Raw genomic sequence first — 20,482 nt, 5'->3', positions numbered from 1 at the left:
GTTTGGTTTGTTAGATGAATCCCCCCCAAAAAGAAAGCTTTCTGGTAGAATAATACATTGTTTATGTATTGACTTTTGGGTTAGGGACACGGCTGCCTATGCCTGAATGAGTTCAGAGGTCACTGGGTGATTTTCTGCTCTCTACCTCTGTCTATACTGAGGTTCTAGATCTCTGAGTGGCCTCTGTAGCCTATGTCTGACTCATCTTCTAGTAACATGGAGAAAGTAAGTAATCTATCTTCCAATACAGTTATGTCAGTTCAGCTCCTTGGCTGGCAGTATGACCCCTCTTTAGGTAAGAGATCATTTTGTTACCACTCCTAGTTTTCTTGTTTCTAAGACTTGCCTTCTCTTTAGAGACATCAGGATCACAGAGTAGAGAGAACATGGCTTTGTTGTTGGGTTCAAATCCCAGCTTTACCATATTCTGTCCTATTGGGCACCTTATTTTAACTTCTCTGACTCTATTTTCTCTACTGTAAATTTGAGATATATAGTCAGCACATTGTAGCCTAGTGCATACTAGGCAGTCAGAAAAGTAGTTCTCCTCTCAAACAGCCATTGCTCCACCCCACTGTCTTCATTCTCCAGCTTGGAGCACTGCCCTCATTGCTCTGTTTAGCTTCTAAGGAAACTTGGATTTCCTCAGTTATTTTGGCCAGGATGTGGACAAACTCATTTTCACTCTAACCCACTAACATGAGGTTGAGGTTTTTCATAAGGAACGTTACTAAGCAAATAAAATAAAAATCCAAAATACAGAAGTACAGAAATCATGGGGACAAGAAATTATATAGCATGTATTCCTAATCATACGGCAGCTGAAGCTTGGCCTCTGATGAGCTTAGCCGGTATGATAATCTGATCTCACAGGTCTCTCCAGCCTTGTCTTTTCCTTTTTACCAAAAGTGTAGCCGTGAGTTCATTACCCCAATAGGCTAGTTCGTTCTTTATGAATTCAGCTACTTCCTGTTGTTCTAGGCTGGTATGCAGTCTGATGGATCTCAACCTTGGCAACTTGTTAGCATCACGGGGGGCACTTGTTAACAATGTAGATTCTAAGGGCCTGACTCTGGACATTCTGCTTCAGGTGGCCTGGGAGGGAATCAAGGAAGCTGTATTTTCTTCAGGTGCCTCCTCTCATTCTGTGATGCTGTACAGTCTCCATCACTGCCATCATTATCCTGGGAAACTCTAGCAAAGAATTCCACCTGTATTTTCATGTTTTCAAAGTTCCCACTTTCCTATACAAACTCTTCTCCCTATACCTCTCCTTAAATCTTTTAGTTCCTATTTTTAGGTCATCTTTTTTGTTTGTTTTATAACTTTTTGTTTTCAAGATATTCAAACATAGAAAAGTTGCAGAATATTACAATGATAAAGGCTTCCCTGATGGCTCAATGGTAAAGAATCCACCTGCAGTGCAAGAGACTCAGGAAACACAGGTTTGATCCCTGGGTCAGGAATATCCCCTGGAGAAGGAAATGGCAACCCACTCCAGTCTTCTTGCCTGGGAAATCCCATGGACAGAGGAACCTAGCAGGCTACAGTCCATGGGTTGCAAAGAGTCAGACATGACTGAGTGACTAAGCCCACATACCTTCACTTAGACTCATCAGTTGTTAATGTTTTTAACACTAACAGACATCACATTTGCTCACATGCTGTGTGCTCTCTTTGTACATACACACACACACACGACTAAGTCTTCTTTGCCAGACTCTCCCAGGTGTTCCCTACTCCCAGGTGTTGTCTATCACAGCCATTCAGGCTCCAGTTCCACTCTCATTGAAGTGTTAACAATAGGAATGTACTTTCTACATGCCTACACAAAGGATAATGATTTTGTCGCACCCTGTATTCTGCAGTTCAGCCACTCTAAAGTAACTGGGTCCTCTTCTTTAACCCTGTGGTGACTCCTTTGAGGTCTTGGGTACCTTTTACTCTGATTCGTATGTCATGTGCTATGACCATACTGAGGTTGCTGCATTCCCATGTGAGTTTCTCTGGGTGCACCTTCCTCTGCTTCTTGTGTGGACTATGTCAGGCTTCTCTGGGTAATCTGCTGTCTTGTTCTCTGCCCGTGCTGAGCTCTAGCCCCTGGATGACATGGCATCCTCTGGAGCCAGCATGGAACCATTCTTCTGCCATGGTAACATCAGCGTAACTTTAGAAAGCAGCCTTTCTGACAGTAGTTTTAGACCCACTGTTTGTTCAGCTGTGCTGTTTCTGTTCAGATGCTGGCCTTGTCTGAATTAGTGTTCAGCTCTTCACTTCTGAGAGGTTGGCTCTGATCTAAGGACTGGCTAGACAGGTTCTTGCCTGGTTTCCCCATTTATTTTCTTTGCTGACTGTTCCCAGAGTGTGGAAACATTTAATTTCAGTTAGGGATCTTACATGACATCATTCAGTGTGAAATCTGCCTTCTCAGAAGGGGTGTGGAAATATCCTTGGCTAACAGCTGTGAAATGGAGGGAAGACGACCTGTGAGGCATTGGGGGTTTCACATCCCTTCCCTAGGGGCTTTTCAGGGGACCCTATTCTTGACCAGGAAGCCCAGGGTCCATCTCTTTCTAGTGTGCCAGAATGCAAGATGCTCAGAAAGCCAGAAAAGTGTTTCCCAAACAGTGCATTTATTCTTCATGCCTCTGTTTCTCTAAGGCTGGCCCACAGAATACATATGGCAGCTCCAGTAGACTAGTCACATGAGCATGGCATGGGAAGGGCAGGTCTATAGATCTTTTCTCACTTCCTATTTAAGAGGGGACAGCAACTGTTGGCCTAGGGAACCTGCTTCTATTCAGGTGTAGAAGAGTTCGGATCTTCCTCTCAGTAGAAGACCATATTTTATGATGGTTAAGAGCTCAGGCTTTGGCATAAGATGGGTCTGACTTTGAACCTTTAGTCTGTCACTTCCTAGCTGTTGCTGTTGCTGCTGCTGCTGCTGCTAAGTCGCTTCAGTCGTGTCTGACTCTATGCGACCCCAGAGATGGCAGCCCACCAGGCTCCTTTGTCCCTGGGATTCTCCAGGCAAGAACACTGGAGTGTGGGTTGCCATTTCCTTCTCCAATGCATGAAAGTGAAAAGTGAAAGTGAAGTCGCTCAGTCGTATCCGGCTCCTAGCGACCCCATGGACTGAAGCCTACCAGGCTCCTCCATCCATGGGATTTGCCAGGCAAGAGTACTGGAGTGGGTTGCCATTGCCTTCTCCTTCCTAGCTGTCAGTTCAGTTCAGTTGCTCAGTTGTGTCCGACTCTTTGCGACCCCATGAACTGCAGCATGCCAGGCCTCCCTGTCCATCACCAACTCCCGGAGTTTACTCAAACTCACATCCATCGAGTTGGTGATGCCATCCAGTCATCTCATCCTCTGTCGTCCCCTTCTCCTGCCCCCAATCCCTCCCAGCATCAGAGTCTTTTCCAATGAGTCAACTCTTCGCATGTGGTGGCCAAAGTACTGGAGTTTCAGCCTGAGCATCATTCCTTCCAAAGAACACCCAGGACTGATCTCCTTTAGGATGGACTGGTTGGATATCCTTGCAGTTCAAGGGACTCTCAAGAGTCTTCTCCAACACCACAGTTCAAGAGCATCAATTCTTCAGTGCTCAGCTTTCTTCACAGTCCAGCTGTCACATCCATACATGACTACTGGAAAAACTATAGCCTTGACTAGACGGACTTTTGTTGGCAAAGTAATGTCTCTGCTTTTGAATATGCTATCTAGGTTAGTCATAACTTTCCTTCCAAGGAGTAAGCGTCTTTTAATTTTATGGCTGCAGTCACCATCTGCAGTGATTTTGGAGCCCCCAAAAATAGTCTGACACTGTTTCCACTGTTTCCCCATCAAATAGGAGTAAAATTACTAGCTGTATAACAGGAGTTTTGTAACTTCTCTGTGCCTCATTTTCCTCAATTGAAAATAAGGTAAATACCTCATGGGATTGTTGATCAGCTAATACATGTAAAGCACTTAAAGCAGTGCCTAGTACATAGGAACTTATCAATAAGTATTGTTATTTGAGTTGGGAGGATTAAGTGAAGTAATCTATTTGAAGTATTTTTTTTCAGCCAAAGGGCACGGCCAGGCAGAGGAGACTTCTGTTCTGCATCTGGGAAATGAGGGAGACAGGCAGGCCCTAAGGTTGGGGATGCCTGCATAATGGCAGAGGCTGACAAAGATGCCCATTCTCTACTGACTGATGTGGACCTGAGTTGTCGCTGATGCCAGTTCTTCCTCTTTGTAGGTTTCACAAGCTGATCTGGGGGAGCTTTGGCAGTGGGCTTCTGGAAGCCTCCGGGGTCATTGCAGGCGGCGGGGACAATGGCATGCTTACTCTGTACAATGTGACCCACGTCTTGTCTTCGGGAAAGGAGCCTGTGATTGCCCAGAGACAGAAGCACTCTGGGGCTGTCAGAGCCCTTGACTTTAATCCTTTCCAGGTACTAGCATCTCAGTTGATCAGACCTGCGAGGCATGGAGCAACAGATCTGAAGGGAAGCACTTGTGACCTCTGGTCTGTAACTCAGCCTTCCCAGGTTGTTACGGGGGTGGCTTTGAACCCAAATGTGGGTCTCTTTCCCCTTTTTCTGCTCTCATCTCTTCCTGGGATGGTATGTCTCCAAAGGCATATTCCTTCATACAGGGCAACCTCCTGGCCTCAGGGGCCAATGATTCTGAAATCTTCATTTGGGATTTGAATAACCTGAGTGTACCAATGACCCCAGGATCCAAGTCACAGGTGAGGAGGCTCCTGGTGCTGCTGCTTAAAAGTGTGCAGCTGATTTTCCCAGAGAGAATTAAATTCTGGAGGCAGCCAGCGCACAGATTTCAGTCTCACCACTGGAGAGCAGTAAAGCTCCACAGACTAACATGTTGCCTACCAGCCAGATAATAGAGGGATGGAGGTGGGTGGGGACTGGTGGGAGGTTGGGGAATAGGGGTAGGGGTGGAAGTGGCTTGTGGTCATTGATTGTCCTAGAAGTTTCTGGAAGGCAAGAAGAGTGAGGGGAGTAAAAGACACCGAGAGAAGGGGTGACTGTACTGTTTATCATAGTATAATTTAAGCAAGGCCGGGCCCTGGGTTTAGCCAACCAGGGGCAAGAGTAGGACACCCAGATACACCCTTGTCCTTTTGTGGAGAGGTCAGCTTTGTCCCTGTGTCTTGTTCCCCCATGTAGCTGGGGGTCTCCTGTATCTCTGTGTCTGAGTGTACATGTCTTGTCAGTCTGTAACTGGGCCTCCATCTTTTTCTTTCTGGCTTTTCTGTCTTATGCATACAGTATCGTGAGGTAAGTTCAGTATGAATTTGATAGCATTTTGTGCCCTAAAGTATCAATGGCTTTTCTGTCTGCCTCATTCTCCCTGGGGGTCTTGGGTGTCTATATTTCCCTCCTTCCTACCCTCACCTTTCTCCTCTCCCTTTTTCTCTTGTCATAGTTGAGAAGGCTCTTTTTAAAATCTTGACTCTGTCCTCTCAGGAGCATCTTGGGATAGGAGTAAAACCCAGGTGCACCTGTCCTTCTTTCAGCTTCTACATCACTTTCTAAAGGATCCTCTCTGGAAAACTTCCCTTCCAGCTTCCTGAGACTGGCATGGTTTGGGTAGCCCCACGTCTACTCTTGGCTTTTCTGTGGGTGGTTGGGATCAGTGGCAGACCAGCTGTCTCTTGGCCCAGGGGTGACAGGTTGTCCTCATCCCACTCCCTGCCCCATTCTGCCTTAGCAGCCCCTGGAAGATATCAAGGCTCTCTCTTGGAACCGTCAAGTTCAACACATTCTGTCTTCTGCTCACCCCAGCGGCAAGGCAGTCGTGTGGGATCTCAGGAAGAATGAACCTATCATCAAAGTCAGTGATCACAGCAACCGGGTGAGTTAAATACAGGCAGAATATAGGCTCGCGCTCTGCTGTCTCTCTCAGGCCTAGCGTCGGAGCTGCTCTTCCCCAGGCCAGGGTTCTGCTTTCAGCTGTTAAACGTGTGGATTCAGCCCTGTGGTAGATTTCCTATTGAGAGTGAAAGCTCAGAGAAGCTCCTTGCTTACGGTCATCACTTGTTCCCCAATGGCTGTGGTGTTCCCAATTACATAAGAAAGACAACACAAAGACACAAAACCCTCAGAGAGGTCCCATTTCAGCTAGACAAAAAGGGTTCGTAAAAAGAAGAGTCAGGTTCTATTGCCCATTGGGATCTGCTTTGTTCACAGATGCACTGCTCAGGCCTGGCCTGGCACCCAGACATCGCCACCCAGTTGGTGCTTTGTTCAGAAGATGATCGTCTTCCAGTAATTCAGCTGTGGGACTTGCGCTTTGCCTCCTCACCCCTAAAGGTGCTGGAGAGTCACAGCAGGTAGCATGTCATCCTTGGTGGAGGGCAGGGCATAGCTGACCTGGGTAGAGGGCAATACGTGCCTCACTTTGGCTAGCAGACGTTCTTCCCGGCTTCAGAGCCATCCTGGTGAACACACAGTTAAGCAGTTCTAGCCCCACCTCCAATCTAGAGGAGTTCCTGTAGACCCTGAGGTTATAGAAAAGAGCCTGAGATTCCATGTAACCTCCAGACATACGAGTGGGGGTAGGGTCATGAGAAATATTGGAACCAATGTTTAGTTCCTCTGGGAGAGCCCCCAGTCTCTGATCTGAGGACATGCTCATTTCTTAGGTAATTAGGTTGCCTCCTCCAAGACTTCTCAATAAAAGAACATTGGCTCCTGTTTTTCCTGTGAACAGGCCTGCCTCTGAAGCTCTAGCTCTTGGGCCTACAGCAGAAGCAGCAGCCCCATAGTCTGTTCTTTCTAACTCAAGGATCATGCCTTTGTAACTCCTTGGGGACTTCGGAGAGTTAGGTCCTCACTACCCTCCTGGGCTAAAAGCACCCATAGGAATGCTTGCTTCCCTGATTCATGCTGATTCAGAATTTCCACCCACTCTACAATCAGGGAAGAGAAGCAGGCCATCCTGCAGGGACCTGTGGGTGGCAGAGTGGTTATAGCACATCGTGCCCACACTCTGAAATTTGACTTGGATTCTGGCTGCATGACTGCTGCAAGTTCCTCAATTTCTTCCCAAGCCTCATTTTCTTCATTTGTAAAATGAAGCCGCACTACTTATTTTGAGGGGATGACATTTACCCAAGATACATAAGGCACGCTACTTGTAGTAGGCATTCAACAAATGTTAGTTCCTCTTCCCTTTCCTTTTCAGGGGGATCCTGTCAGTGTCATGGAGTCAGGCTGATGCTGAGCTGCTGCTCAGTAGTGCCAAGGACAGCCAGATCTTGTGCTGGAACCTGGGGAGCAGTGAGGTAGGCTGGCCCTTCTGTGGGTGTGCTGGGGTGGTAGGGCAGTCTCAGCTGCACCTCTGTGCTCTAGCTGCCTTACCTAAGTCAGGGTTTCCCTCTTGGTTATGTTCCCTCACAATAGGTGGTGTATAAACTACCCATGCTGAGCAGCTGGTGCTTTGATGTGCAATGGTGCCCTCGGGACCCTCTGGTGTTCTCTGCTGCTTCCTTTGATGGCTGGATCAATTTATACTCTGTGATGGGTAGGAGCTGGGAAGTCCAGCAGATGAGACAGGCTGACAAGGTTTGAAGGGCTTGGTGGAAAATGCTGGAGGGAAGGGACTGTCTCTGTTCAGTGGGAGAACAAAGGACATAAGCCTGGGGAGAAGTGGGGACTCCTGAAGACTTGGGAGACTAGGGCCCTGGGTTTGGGAACCCCGGGTTTGTGAACCTTTGCACCAGTGTCCATCCTCCTGGAAGGATGTCAGTTCCTGCCAAATACAAAGGAGGCCTCTACCTTGACTCTTGTTCTTGGATGTTCCTTGTGGTATTTCAGGGGAATTGGGCTTCCATGCTGGGACCCCCACTATTTTGAAGAATGAACTTACCTCCCTATCTCCTATAGATACATTTTGTGTCACACTTCACTGTAGACATCGAATATAGTTGGCTTTCCAGGAGCCTGCTGCATGGGCATTCCATCCTACTACCAGCCCCCTGAAATATGAGAGTCCTGACTTTTGTGGGCCAGACTGGGTATCTCAGGGATCCCTCCCAAAATGGACTTTGTAGGTGGAGTTCCTGCTAAGCCACCACCCCACACCGGTGATGCAGGTGTCCTTTTGTCCCCAGATCTCATCTTCCTTCAGCAAAGGCCAGCCTCTCCCACCATTGCAGGTACCAGAGCAAGTGGCCCAAGCATCACTGATACCTCCCCTGAAAAAACCCCCCAAATGGATGAGGAGGCCAGCAGGTGTTTCATTTGCTGTAAGTGTGGTGTGTGTGTATAGCCTACTGTGTCCCCAGCATGGAGCTGTGTTCTATAAGAAGTTTATTCTCACTGCCTGAGTCTCAGATCAGGTTCCATTTTATTGCTCAAGCAGTGATTTGCTAAGCTTCCTTCTCAACCCCTTTACCCTGCTTGCAGTGCCAGTCCTGTCTAAAAGAATTGGTTGCTTTTGAACTCTCACTTATGGAGAATTGCCTGCCATTCCATCTGATTTTCCCGCATACCTGGACTGATAGAGAGTCCAGGCATGGTTATAATACAAAGCAAGAACAGAATGAATAGAAAGCAGAGGAGAAAGAATGTAAATCTCCTCCTCTCCTCTGCTCAAAACCTTTGAACCTCCCACTGCCGTTGCCCTATAGACTCAAGGCCAAATGTACACAGAGCCCCATTTACCTCCAGGGATGGTTAGCGGGTGGGGGTTGTTCTTATTGTTCAGTTGCTAAGTCACGTCAGACTCTTTGCAACCCCATGGACTGTACCACGCCAGGCACTCCTCTGTCCTCTACTATCTCCCGGAGTTTGCTCAAATTCATGTCCATTGAGTCAGTGATGCCCTCCAACCATCTCATCCTCTGTCACCGCCTTCTCCTTCTGCCCTCAGTCTTTCCCAGCATCAAGGTCTTTTCCAATGAGTTGGCTCTTTGCATCAGGTGGCCAAAGCATTGGAGCTTTGGCATCAGTCCTTCCAATTAATATTCAGGGCTGATTTTCTTTAAGATTGACTGGTTTGATCTCCTTGCAGTCCAAGGGACTCTCAAGAGTCTTCTCTGGTACCATAATCCGAAAGCATAAATTCTTCAGTGTTCAGCCTTCTTTATGGTCCATTTCTCACATCTGTACATGACTACTGGAAAACCATAGGTTTGATTATATGGGCTTTTATTGGCAAAATGATGTTTCTGCTTTTTAATACTCTGTCTAGGTTTTTCATAGGTCTCCTTCCAACAAGCAAGGGTCTTTTAATTTTGTGGCTGCAGTCACCATCCACAGTGATTTTAGAGCCCAAGAAATAAAATCTGTCACTGCTTCCACTTTTTTCCCCTTTTCTTTGCCATGATGTGATGGAACCAGATGCCATGAGCTTAGTTTTTTGAGTGTTGCATTTTAAGTCAGCTTTGGCACTCTCTTCCTTTACTCTCATCAAGAGGCTCTTTAGTTCCTCTTCACTTTCTGTCATTAGAGTGGTATCTGCATTTCTGAAGCTGTTGATATTTCTCTCAGGAATCTTGATTCCAATTTGTGATTCATCCAGCCCAGCATTTCAAATGATGTACTCTGCATAGAAGTTAAATTAGCAGCGTGACAATATATGGGGGATGAGGGACACTACCCTAAACGTTGTTTATGTACTGTTCTCACATTCCAAACCCAACCCCTCTCCCAGTGGGGGACAGCAGAGGGAAGGATTTTCCTGCATGTCTCCCACCAACATCACCTCTTAACCCTCAGTCCCTCTGTCTGTGGTCCACTGAGACTCAGCTAGGGACTAGGGCCAAGGAGAAATGGAAATCTCTCCTTAGGAAGAACAGGAGGAAGAGGGTAGAGAATTTGATACCCCCCACGTCTCCTGCCCTAGGAGAACAGAGGTTAGCAAACAGTCCATGCCATCCAACATTCAAAAAAGAATACATATAAGCACTTTGTAAAGAACGATTGAGTATTATACAAATCAGAAGTTAAGATGGCTGTGTTTAGCACTGACCTGTAGTGTAGATTTTGTGCTATAAGAGTCACGAGAAGAATTCTGGCTGAAAACACTCATTAAAGAGGGAGAGTAGTGAATGGTTGGGGAGTAGAGTAGTAGTTGTCTAACATGACCACAATTGGAATAAACTGAAGAACTTTAAAAAAGTTACCAGTGCCTGGGTACCACCTCCAGAGCTTCTGATTTTTTTTTGTCTGGGGTATAGCCTGGTGACCTTGGATAACTCCCCAGGTGGTTTTAATGTGCAGCCAAGGGGAAGAACTGCTGGAGTAAAGGAGTTTGACTGGGCTCTGCTTTTGGGCCAGGTGCTTTATATAATAATAAAGTACCTAACTTGGTGAGAAGGATGCTCAGGTGGGAGTGTTGTGGTGGATGAAGGCATAGAGGCAGGAATGTACTGGGCACAGAATGATCACATGAATGAACAGAGAGAACGGTGCTAGAGAGGCAGGTCTGGTCCTGATTTTGAAAGATTTTGTGCATTATAGGCAGAGGAGCTTAAACTCTCTCCTGTGGCCTTGTGAAACCAGTACAAGCTCCTGGATGGCCGTAGGAAAAGGGTGGTAGTCTAGGGCTTGGGATGAAGGAGGAGAATGCTAGCACAGGGCATGGGAGACACTGAACAAGAAGGGGGAAGATTTTATTGTTGCTCAGCTACAGTGGGTAAAAAGACTGTGATAATGACAAGGAGTTTAGTCCAGAGTTACCTGGGATAGTGATAACTATCAGTCGTGTCCAATTCTTTGCGACCCCGTGGACTGTATTCTACCAGGCTCTTCCGTCCATGGGATTTTCCAGGGATTTTCCAGGCAAGAGTACTGGAGTGGGTTGCCATTTCCTTCTCCAGGGGACCTTCCCAACCCAGGGATCGAACCCGGGTCTCCTACATTGCAGGCAGATGCTTTACCATCTGAGCCACCAGGGAAGCCCCGTACCTGGGATAGTGATAACTATCATATAACTCTAGGAGAATGATGGTACCAGAACAGGTGAGAAAAGGATGAGTACCATGGACTGTACCTTTTAAGTTAATGGTGCTGAAAGTGCAGGGGTGGTTTTGGGATGTGGGCACATTCACTACTCAATTCCTGATTCTTTCCACCCCCAGGAGTTTTTTTTTTTTTTTTTTAACTGCTTTCCTATCTTTTAGGGTTGACCAATAGATAGCCTCCCCTGTAATCCTGACTTGGTGTTAATTTTTGCCCTACCCTTCTTGTTTTTCTTTATCAGTTTGGGGGCAAGCTGGTGACCTTTGGCCTCCCCAGCACCCCTGTCCATCAGGTGCCACAGCCTTGCCTCCGCCTAGTCTTTATCAGTCAGGTCACCACAGAACCTGAACTCCTGGCACAGTCAGCTGAGCTGCAGGAGGCCCTCGGATCAGGAAATCTCCTGAATTACTGTCAGAACAAGATCCACCAAGCATCACTGCAAAGTGAAAAGATGCTCTGGCAGTTTCTGAAGGTAGGAAGCCTGAAGGCTGGCTGCTCATAAGTGTCTCCCCAAAGCCAGATGCCTCAGCCTCTGTCAACAACCACCCTCTGGCCCAGATTACAGAGGCCTTAACCCTGTTGGGTTTTTTCCTATACAGCACCCATCCTGGGAACAAAATCTGCATTTTACCAGAGGCTCAGAGACTCTCTGTAGCTAGGGAAACTGAGGAATACAAGTGACATTGGCCTTTTTTTCTACTATGGTGATGTCCTGGGTACTTTACCAGAGCCAGGGTGAAGGCTTTTCCAGTGCCATGCCATGGGGCAGTAGAAAGGGAAGAAGATCAGCTGGAAGGAGTCTTCTCACCTAGCCATTTAGATTCACAAGACTGCATCAAGTGGTTCTCTTCTGCGGGAGCCCTTGTTGCAGTCCATGCAGCAGCTTAGGGTTCTCCCCTTCAGCTCCTCAGAAGACAGCTCAGGTGCAAGGAGATGAGATATACATCAAGCTGGTGTGTTAGCTGCCCTGGCTTAGAAGCCTCAGGCCCACAAGGGCCAATATCTCTTTTATAAACTCCAGAAGCATAACTTCTAGGGTTCCTGCAAGGGATTTGTTTAGTCAAGAGTCCTTGCTCTCAGGGAAGCCCATAGCATGGTGTCCACATCAATTATTAATAGTTTACATAGTTCCAGTCCAGAGGCAATTTATCGGTCACAAGCAGAAACATAGCTGACATTTTACTCTCATCAGGGTACCAGCGTAATAGATCTAGGAAGTCAACTTGAAGGTCCAGTTCTCATGCAGAAGGGAGAAAGGATTTGTTAACACATCTACCCATAATCCCACAGGAATCAAGCCTGCGGAAAAGAGTGGAAAGATGGTGTTGGCCTCAGGGGGCACTTCTGGTAGAGCTACATTTGAGGGTACACTAGCACCCCATCCAGCTGGTGCAGGAGAGAGTCATTCACATTCATATAATGGACACTTCTGTGTTCTGCGGCTTTTAGGTGACTTTAGAGAAGGACGCCAGGATGAAGTTCCTGAAGCTATTAGGATACAGTAAAGATGAACTTCAGAAGAAGGTAAGCTGCCTTCACGTCAGAAATACATGTTTGTTGTAGAAAAAGAGAATCCTGCCGGTGGAAACCATCTCAGAATACCTCTTTCTGGGCTTCAGTAATGCATATATGAGGATTTTACCTCCTGGAGTTATTCTGATTCCCAGGAAAATAGTACAAAGATCTCAGTAAGTCCAGTTGGTGGAGTATGAAGGTGGGAAGAAAAGCTTAATATTCATTTGATCTCATGTTGGGAAGAGTGGTATTCATATGTTTCTCCCTGCAGGTGGCCACATGGTTGAGAAGTGATTTGAGGCTGGGTGAGATCCCTCAGTCCAAGGGAGATGACCTCAACAGTAACAGACAACAGGCCTTCTCCATACAGGTATGGAAGGAGCCCAGCCAGCCCCATCTAGGGTAGCATAGAAAACCTGCCCTTAAGGAATCTTCCCCTTCCTAGCCCTTCACTTTGCTCTCAATAAGTGCTCAACTTCTGTGGAAGTTTTCAAACTCCTCACTCATTTAGAACCAGGGAGAGACACAGAACCCACAAGGTTTGGAGCTAGGAGTGGAGCTCTTTTAACCATGAAGTATAGCACTTCCCAAACTTTACCTGGTTATTCTTTTAGCTTTACCCATTAAGAGCCAACTCTTCTTTTTTTTTTAATTGAAATATAGTTGATTTACAGTGTTGTGTTAATTTCTGCTGTACTACAAAGTGATTTAGTTATGTGTGTGTATATATATATATATATACACATTCTTTTTTATATTCTTTTCGATTATGGTTTATCACAAGATACTGCATATAATTCCCCATGCTGTACAGTAGCACCTTGTTTATCCATTCTATGTACATTAGTTCGAATCTGCTAATCCCACACTCCCACTCCATCCCTTCCTCACCTCCCTCCCCCTTGGCAACCACAAATCTGTTCTCTATGTCCATGAGTCTGTTTCTGTTTCATAGAGAAGTTCATCTGTGTCATAATTTAGATTTCACATATAGATGATATCATATGGTATTTGTCTTTCTTCATCTTGCTGCAAATGGCATTGTTTCATTTTTTATGGCTGAGTAGTACTCCGTTGTGTGTGTATCACTTCTTCTTTATCCATCTACCTGTCAGTGAACATTTAGGTTGTTTCCTGTCTTGGCTATTGTGAATAGTGCTGCTGTGAACATAGGGATGCATGTATCTTTTTGAATTATAGTTTTGTCCATATATATGCTCAGGAGAGGGATTCCTGGATCATATGGAAACTCTAGTTTCTTAAGGAACCTCCATACTGTTTTGGCTACACCAGCTTACATTCCCACCAACAGTGTAGGAGGGTTCCCTTTTCTCCACACCCTCTCCAGCATTTATTTGTAGACGTTTTAATGATGGCCATTCTGATTAGTGTAAAGTAATATCTCACTGTAGTTTTGATTTGCATCTCTCAATAATCGAGCATCTTTTCATGTGCCTGTTGACCATTTGTAAGTCTTCTTTGGAAAAATATCTGTTTAAGTTGTCTGTCCATTTTTCAGTTGGGTTGTTTTTTGTTGTTGTTGAATTATATGAGCTGTTTTGTATATTTTGAAATTAAGCCCTTGTCAGTCACATCATTTGTGAATATTTTCTTCTATTCTGTTTATTGTCTTTTGTTTTTCTTTGCTGTGCAAAAGCTTGCAAGTTTGATTACATCCCATTTGTTTATTTTTTCTTTTATTTCTATTGAAGGGACAACTCTTAATAGCACTCCCAGAGAGAGCGACTAAGCCAGCTCTCTGTCTTCTAGGCTCATTTCCCAAGTAGCCACTTTTGTCCTTCTTTGTACAGACCTCCAAACATACCACCTGGGAAGCCTCGGTCTCCTCAGACTTCTTTGATGAGCTGATCCCTCAAAACATGACTCTGTGGGAGATCCCCATCACAGAAGGTACCCTGACCCCGAGGGAGAGGAACCCTCTGTGTGGGGATAGGTGGGCTCAGAATTCTCGAGACCTGGACACTGCCTTCTTGTCCCCGGCTTCCTGCTTCCCTTCATGATCGCAAATGCTGGGTGGTCCTGTACCAGTCAGAGCTCTCTCTGGCTAAAGATTTTCATGGATGGATCCTTCATATGGAAGGCCTTCTACCAAGGTATTCTTCATCCTTCTGTCTTCCTGCTTAAAGAACTGTGACCCTCTTCTTGTTGAGCAAACACACGGCACACCTGTGATGCTGCCATGAGTCCCTCCCTTGTCTTGGGTTCTGTCCTTAGAGATTTACCACTGGACCTGGGCACCCCTGGACACCTCCCTGCATTTTGTTGTGAAGGAATGAATCTTGGGAGTTTGGGGTGAGGGAGACTCAGGGAGGCAGGGTATAGGAGGTGGGGACAGAAAGTACCGGTCTGAGGGCAGGCTGATGCAGAGGGGATGCTCTGCCTGCAGACACGGAGGGACTCCTGAGCCGGGCTCTCCTGCTTGGAGAACTGGGCCCTGCCGTAGAGCTGTGTCTGAAGGAAGAGCGCTTTGCTGATGCCATCATCCTGGCCCAGGCTGGAGGCTCAGATCTGCTGAAGCAAGCACAGGAGCGCTACTTGGCCAAGAAGAAAACCGGAATCGCCCCGGTAACTGCCCACCATGCAGAGAGGAGGAGGAGGGGATTATTTGGACTTTGTCAAGTGGCTGTCTGCACTACGGGACTGGCATTTAGAGGATCTGCCTCTCTCTCCTCCTACTTCAACCACCCTTACCTTACCCCGAGCCCCTAGTCAGTGGTCAAATAGGAAGGCTACTTAGGAGAGGCTTGTCTCAGCACATCCCTGTGTATGACTCCTGCTGCCTATGCTGCATGAGCAGCTGATGGCCTCCTTCCCTCACTGCCCATTACAGCTGCTAGCCTGCATTATACAGAAGAATTGGAAAGACATGGTGCATGCCTGTAGCCTGAAGAACTGGAGAGAGGCTCTGGCCTTGCTGCTGACATACTCAGAGCCAGAGAAATTCCCCGAGCTCTGTGGTAGGTGGCCCTTGGCTCCAAGGTGGAGTGGTGTGACTCTAGCATGGAGTCAGTGGACACACTGAGGGAGGAGACAGAGGCACAGCCTGAACTCTGGGAAGCCAAGCCATGTTGTCAGGGATTAGAGTGCATCTCTACTTTCTGTGGAAGGCATTAATTGTCCTCTTTTAATTTTTCTTGTCAAATCTCAGTGCAAGAGCTTTGCCCTTCACTGCAGAGCAGGATTAGCCTTGGTGTTGTCTTAAAGCCACTGTGGCTACTTGTCCCATAGCTCATGGTCCCCCACCTATTTTCAAACAGGAGAAGGAGGAGAAGCACAGGGAAGCTGTGCCATTTTAAGAAGCTTCTATCTCTCTGCAGACAGGCTGGGAACTCGTATGGAGCAGGAGAGTGGCTGGGCACTCACCTCTGAAGCCAGACTCTGTTATGTGTGCTCAGGGAGTGTGGAGCGGCTGGTGGAGTGCTGGGCAAAATGCCAGCCGGCTTCATCCCCCATGGCTTTACAGGTACCCCTTCACTTCAGGGCCCTGGTCCCTCCATACCAGGCCTTCAGGAGAGGCTAGCAGTGGAGGTTGCAGGGACATCAGAGGCGGGTCTTCTAGGTATCCAGGATAGAATCAGGAGTTTTAGAGAAGAGGGAAGGGCCCTCAAAGTCTGGAACCTTTTCCATGGATAAGCTGTCATCTTCCCTCCTTCTCAGTCAAGGGAGATTGAGTAGCAGCTGCTTGGATATTAACTTTGTAATTTTTTCCCACTTCAGGTTTGGGTATATAAGTTTACTCTATATTTGAATAATACTGAGTTTGGGCCTTTTATTAGCATCTATGAAAAGTCCTATGAATCTAAGTTGTACCAGATACTCTGTGGGTGCCCAGAGAAGATGGTGATCACAGTCACGGGGAGACAAAGTCACACATGAAATAAAAGGATAGCAGAATCTGAAATTGAGATGTATTAGCATAAAAGATAAAGAATCCAAAATGAAGAGGCAGAAATGTACAAGAGTGTAAGACCCAAACAGCTTGGGAAGTGAAGCCAAGTGGCCCTTCTCTGGCTGTTATGTCTCTTACATATCATGTATCATCACCTGGTATCTGTAGCAGGGAAGTCCTTGGTTGAGCTGCCTGAGCTAAGAGAGCAGGGTGTGGGTTGATGAGGACTGACTGCCCTTTTCTTTGTCCCTTCAGGACCTGATGGAGAAAGTGATGGTCCTTAACAGGAGCTTGGAGCTACTGCGGGGTCCTGATGGGGTGAGCCCAGGCCCTGCCACAACCTACAGAATCACTCAGTATGCCAACCTCCTGGCAGCCCAGGGCAGCCTGGCCACTGCCATGAGCTACCTACCCAGTGACTGTGCTCAGGTAAGTGGGAGCATGTGGAGAGAGCAAACCATTTCTTTCAGTCATCTTAACACTAGCTGAGCACTTCTGTGTTATGGGCACTATGCTAAATGCTAAAGCTCCCAGGATAAATAAGACCTAGTCCTTCAGGAAGTTCACAGTCTCTTGGAGGAAAACCAGATGTCAATAATTTATCCTGCCATAACAGAAGCTTATACTAAGCGTTGTGGGACTTCACAGGCAAGGGGCTGGCTTTGTTTGGAGAAGCTGAAGAAGGCTTCTCAGTGGTTTAAAACAGCTGAGTTGGACCTTCAAAGAGAAATAACTAGTAAAGCAGATGTAAGTTTGGTAGGGGTTAGAGATCTTTTGAGTTCTCTGAGATGGCAAAATGTGGAGGGTCAGCTGAGGTTTGAAAGCTATGTGGGGCTAGGCTTATAAGAGAGGATGTTTGCTTGTTTTAATTTTACTTAACACAGTCTTTCATTATTGTAACTTTTATAGCTACCAGTTCAGCAGCTGAGAGATCGACTTTTTCATGCCCAGGGTTCTGGTGTCTTGGGCCAACAGTCTCCCCCTTTCCCTTTTCCCCGGGTTGTCGTGGGAGCTACCCCCTACTCTCAAGAGACATCCTCTCCCAGACTGAAATTCCAGTCTTCTCACCAGGTAAGACCCTGCTTATTCAGTCATTCAAGAATACCTATTAAGTGTCTACCAAGTACCAGGCATGATTGCAATATATTAATTAAAAAAATGATGAAAATTCCTATCTTCATAAAGTATCAGTTCAATTCAGTTCAGTTGCTCAGTCGTGTCCGATTCTTTGCGATCCCATGAATTGCAGCATGCCAGGCCTCCCTGTCCATCACCAACTCCCGGAGTTCACTCAAACTCAGGTCCATCGAGTCGGTGATGCCAACCAGGCCATCTCATCCTCTGTCGTCCCCTTCTCCTCCTGCCCCCAATCCCTCCCAGCATGAGTCTTTTCCAGTGAGTCAACTCTTCGCATGAGGTAGCCAAAGTACTGGAGTTTCAGCTTTAGCATCATTCCTTCCAAAGAACACCCAGGGCTGATCTCCTTCAGAATGGACTGGTTGGATCTCCTTGCAGTCCAAGGGACTCTTTCAAGAGTCTTCTCCAGCACCACAGTTCAAAAGCATCAATTCTTCAGCACTCAGCTTTCTTCGCAGTCCAGCTCTCACATCCATACATGACTACTGGAAAAACCATAGCCTTGACTTGACAGACCTTTGTTGGCAAAGTAATGTCTCTGCTTTTGAATATGCTATCTAGGTTGGTCATAACTTTCCTTCCAAGGAGTAAGCGTCTTTTAATTTCATGGCTGCAGTCACCATCTGCTGTGATTTTGGAGCCCAAAAAAATGAAGTCTGACACTGTTACCACTGTTTCCCCGTCTATTTCCCATGAAGTAATGGGACCAGATGCCATGATCTTAGTTTTCTGAATGTTGAGCTTTAAGCCAACTTTTTCACTCTCCACTTTCACTTTCATCAAGAGGCTTTTTCGTTCTTCTTCACTTTCTGCCATAAGGGTGGTGTCATCTGCATATCTGAGGTTATTGATATTTCTCCCGGCAGTCTTGATTCCAGCTTGTGCTTCTTCCAGCCCAGTGTTTCTCATGATGTACTCTGCATATAAGTAAAATAAGCAGGGTGACAATATACAGCCTTGACGTACTCCTTTTCTTGTTTGGAACCAGTCTGTTGTTCCATGTCCAGTTCTAACTGTTGCTTCCTGACCTGCATATAGGTTTCTCAAGAGGCAGGTCAGGTGGTCTGGTATGCCCATCTCTTGAAGAATTTTCCACAGTCTATTGTGATCCACACAGTCAGCGGCTTTGGCATAGTCAATAAAGCAGAAATAGATATTTTTCTGGAACTCTCTTGCTTTTTTGATGATTCAGTGGATGTTGGCAATTTGATCTCTGGTTCCTCTGCCTTTTCTAAAACCAGCTTGAACATCTGAAAGTTCACGGTTCACGTATTGCTGAAGCCTGGCTTGGAGAATTTTGAGCATTACTTTACTAGCGTGTGAGATGAGTGCAATTGTGTGGTAGATTGAGCATTCTTTGGCATTGCCTTTCTTTGGGATTGGAATGAAAACTGACCTTTTCCAGTCCTGTGGCCACTGCTGAGTTTTCCAAATTTGCTGGCATATTGAGTACAGCACTTTCACAGCATCATCTTTCAGGATTTGAAATAGCTCAACTGGAATTCCGTCACCTCCAGTAGCTTTGTTTGTAGTGATGCTTTCTAAGGCCCACTTGACTTCACATTCCAGGATGTCTGGCTCTAGGTGAGTGATCACACCATCGTGATTATCTTGGTCATGAAGATCTTTTTTGTACAGTTCTTCTGTGTATTCTTGCCTGTATTCTTACAGTTCTTCTTGTATTCTTAATATTCTGGCAAGAATATTAAGATATTCTCAATATCTTCTGCTTCTGTTAGGTCCATACCATTTCTGTCCTTTATCAAGCCCATCTCTGCATGAAATGTTCCCTTGGTATCTAATTTTCTTGAAGAGATCTCTAGTCTTTCCCATTCTGTTGTTTTCCTCTATTTCTTTGCATTGATCGCTGAGGAAGGCTTACTTATCTCTTCTTGCTATTCTTTGGAACTCTGCATTCAGATGCTTATATCTTTCCTTTTCTCCTTTGCTTTTCGCTTCTCTTCTTTTCACAGTTATTTGTAAGGCCTCCTCAGACAGTCATTTTGCTTTTTTGCATTTCTTTTCCATGGGGATGGTCTTGATCCCTGTCTCCTGTACAATGTCACGAACCTCAGTCATAAAGCATAGATTCAGTTATTTTTAAATAGCTGTTTATTGAACAACGGCTAGGCACTTAGAACAGAAAAGTATACAAACCATGATCCTTGCCCTTAATTTGCTCATAGTCTAGTAAAAAGATAGATGTGTAAAAATTAACTACAGTAAAATTCATAAATGCCCTGATTGGGATATGATAAAAGAGCCCTGAGATCACACGGAAAGCAATTTACTGATATTTGATCTGAGTCTTGAAGATTAAAAGTTATTTAAGCAAAGGAGGAGGGAAGAAAGATTATTTCAGGCAGAGGGAATGGCATCTGCCAAGGCAGTAAAGGGAAAGTAAGCAAAGCCTGTTTGAGGAATGACTAACATTTTAATGACTTTACAAAGCAGGTGTTGTGGCAGTGGAATGAGTTAGTTGAGGCTGGGGTAACAGTATGTATAGTTAGATCAAGAGAGACCTGGTATTTCTGTGTTCAAGAGTTTAGAGTTGACCCTGAAGGCATTCTGGAGCTATTGAGTGGTCTTGTGCAGAGGAAGGATTAGCTATGTGTCTAGAAAGGGCAAAGCTAGAGACCGTTAGGAACATAGCAGGAGATGATGAAGAAATGAAGTGATCTAAAACTAGAAAGTGAGGTTGGATTTGAGATATTTAGTAGGTAGAATTGATGGAAACTGATGATGGTGTAGAGGACAGTACCCAGATGGATAGGATGCTGTTAATTTGTGAGACCAGGAGCCTACCAGAAGGGAGCAAAATCCAGGGAGATTGTAGATAAAGGTATTAGGCAGGAAAATTCTGATGATTTATCCTGTCCCATCTGTTAATTTCCACCCTCATTTTTGTCCCTCCCTCTGCTCCACCTCTTTCTATTATCCT

At 46.0% G+C, this 20,482-nt stretch overlaps 1 protein-coding gene across 16 annotated transcripts in view; it reads left to right on the top strand.

Annotated features, from left to right (window-relative positions):
- Nucleotides 1–20,482, top strand: part of SEC31B (SEC31 homolog B, COPII coat complex component) — a 33,804-nt gene that overhangs the window by 5,697 nt on the left and 7,625 nt on the right. For 11 of the 16 annotated variants that reach the window (XM_015460651.3, XM_010819860.4, NM_001192161.2 and 8 more), the window contains 16 exons: nucleotides 4,244–4,439; nucleotides 4,643–4,738; nucleotides 5,722–5,865; nucleotides 6,201–6,343; nucleotides 7,198–7,297; nucleotides 7,416–7,577; nucleotides 8,126–8,260; nucleotides 11,221–11,451; nucleotides 12,429–12,503; nucleotides 12,766–12,864; nucleotides 14,306–14,405; nucleotides 14,902–15,080; nucleotides 15,346–15,472; nucleotides 15,833–15,978; nucleotides 16,660–16,833; nucleotides 17,314–17,475. In XM_015460651.3, the coding sequence (XP_015316137.1) occupies nucleotides 4,244–4,439; nucleotides 4,643–4,738; nucleotides 5,722–5,865; nucleotides 6,201–6,343; nucleotides 7,198–7,297; nucleotides 7,416–7,577; nucleotides 8,126–8,260; nucleotides 11,221–11,451; nucleotides 12,429–12,503; nucleotides 12,766–12,864; nucleotides 14,306–14,405; nucleotides 14,902–15,080; nucleotides 15,346–15,472; nucleotides 15,833–15,978; nucleotides 16,660–16,833; nucleotides 17,314–17,475 (2,269 nt within the window). The remainder of the gene's footprint in view (nucleotides 1–4,243; nucleotides 4,440–4,642; nucleotides 4,739–5,721; nucleotides 5,866–6,200; nucleotides 6,344–7,197; nucleotides 7,298–7,415; nucleotides 7,578–8,125; nucleotides 8,261–11,220; nucleotides 11,452–12,428; nucleotides 12,504–12,765; nucleotides 12,865–14,305; nucleotides 14,406–14,901; nucleotides 15,081–15,345; nucleotides 15,473–15,832; nucleotides 15,979–16,659; nucleotides 16,834–17,313; nucleotides 17,476–20,482) is intronic. The other 5 variants (XM_059881812.1, XM_010819850.4, XM_015460649.3 and 2 more) reach the window with 4 other exon arrangements.

This window comes from Bos taurus, chromosome 26, assembly GCF_002263795.3.
Source record: "Bos taurus isolate L1 Dominette 01449 registration number 42190680 breed Hereford chromosome 26, ARS-UCD2.0, whole genome shotgun sequence".
NCBI classification, from domain to species: Eukaryota; Metazoa; Chordata; class Mammalia; order Artiodactyla; family Bovidae; genus Bos; species Bos taurus.
This window is presented reverse-complemented; position numbering and strand designations above follow the sequence as displayed.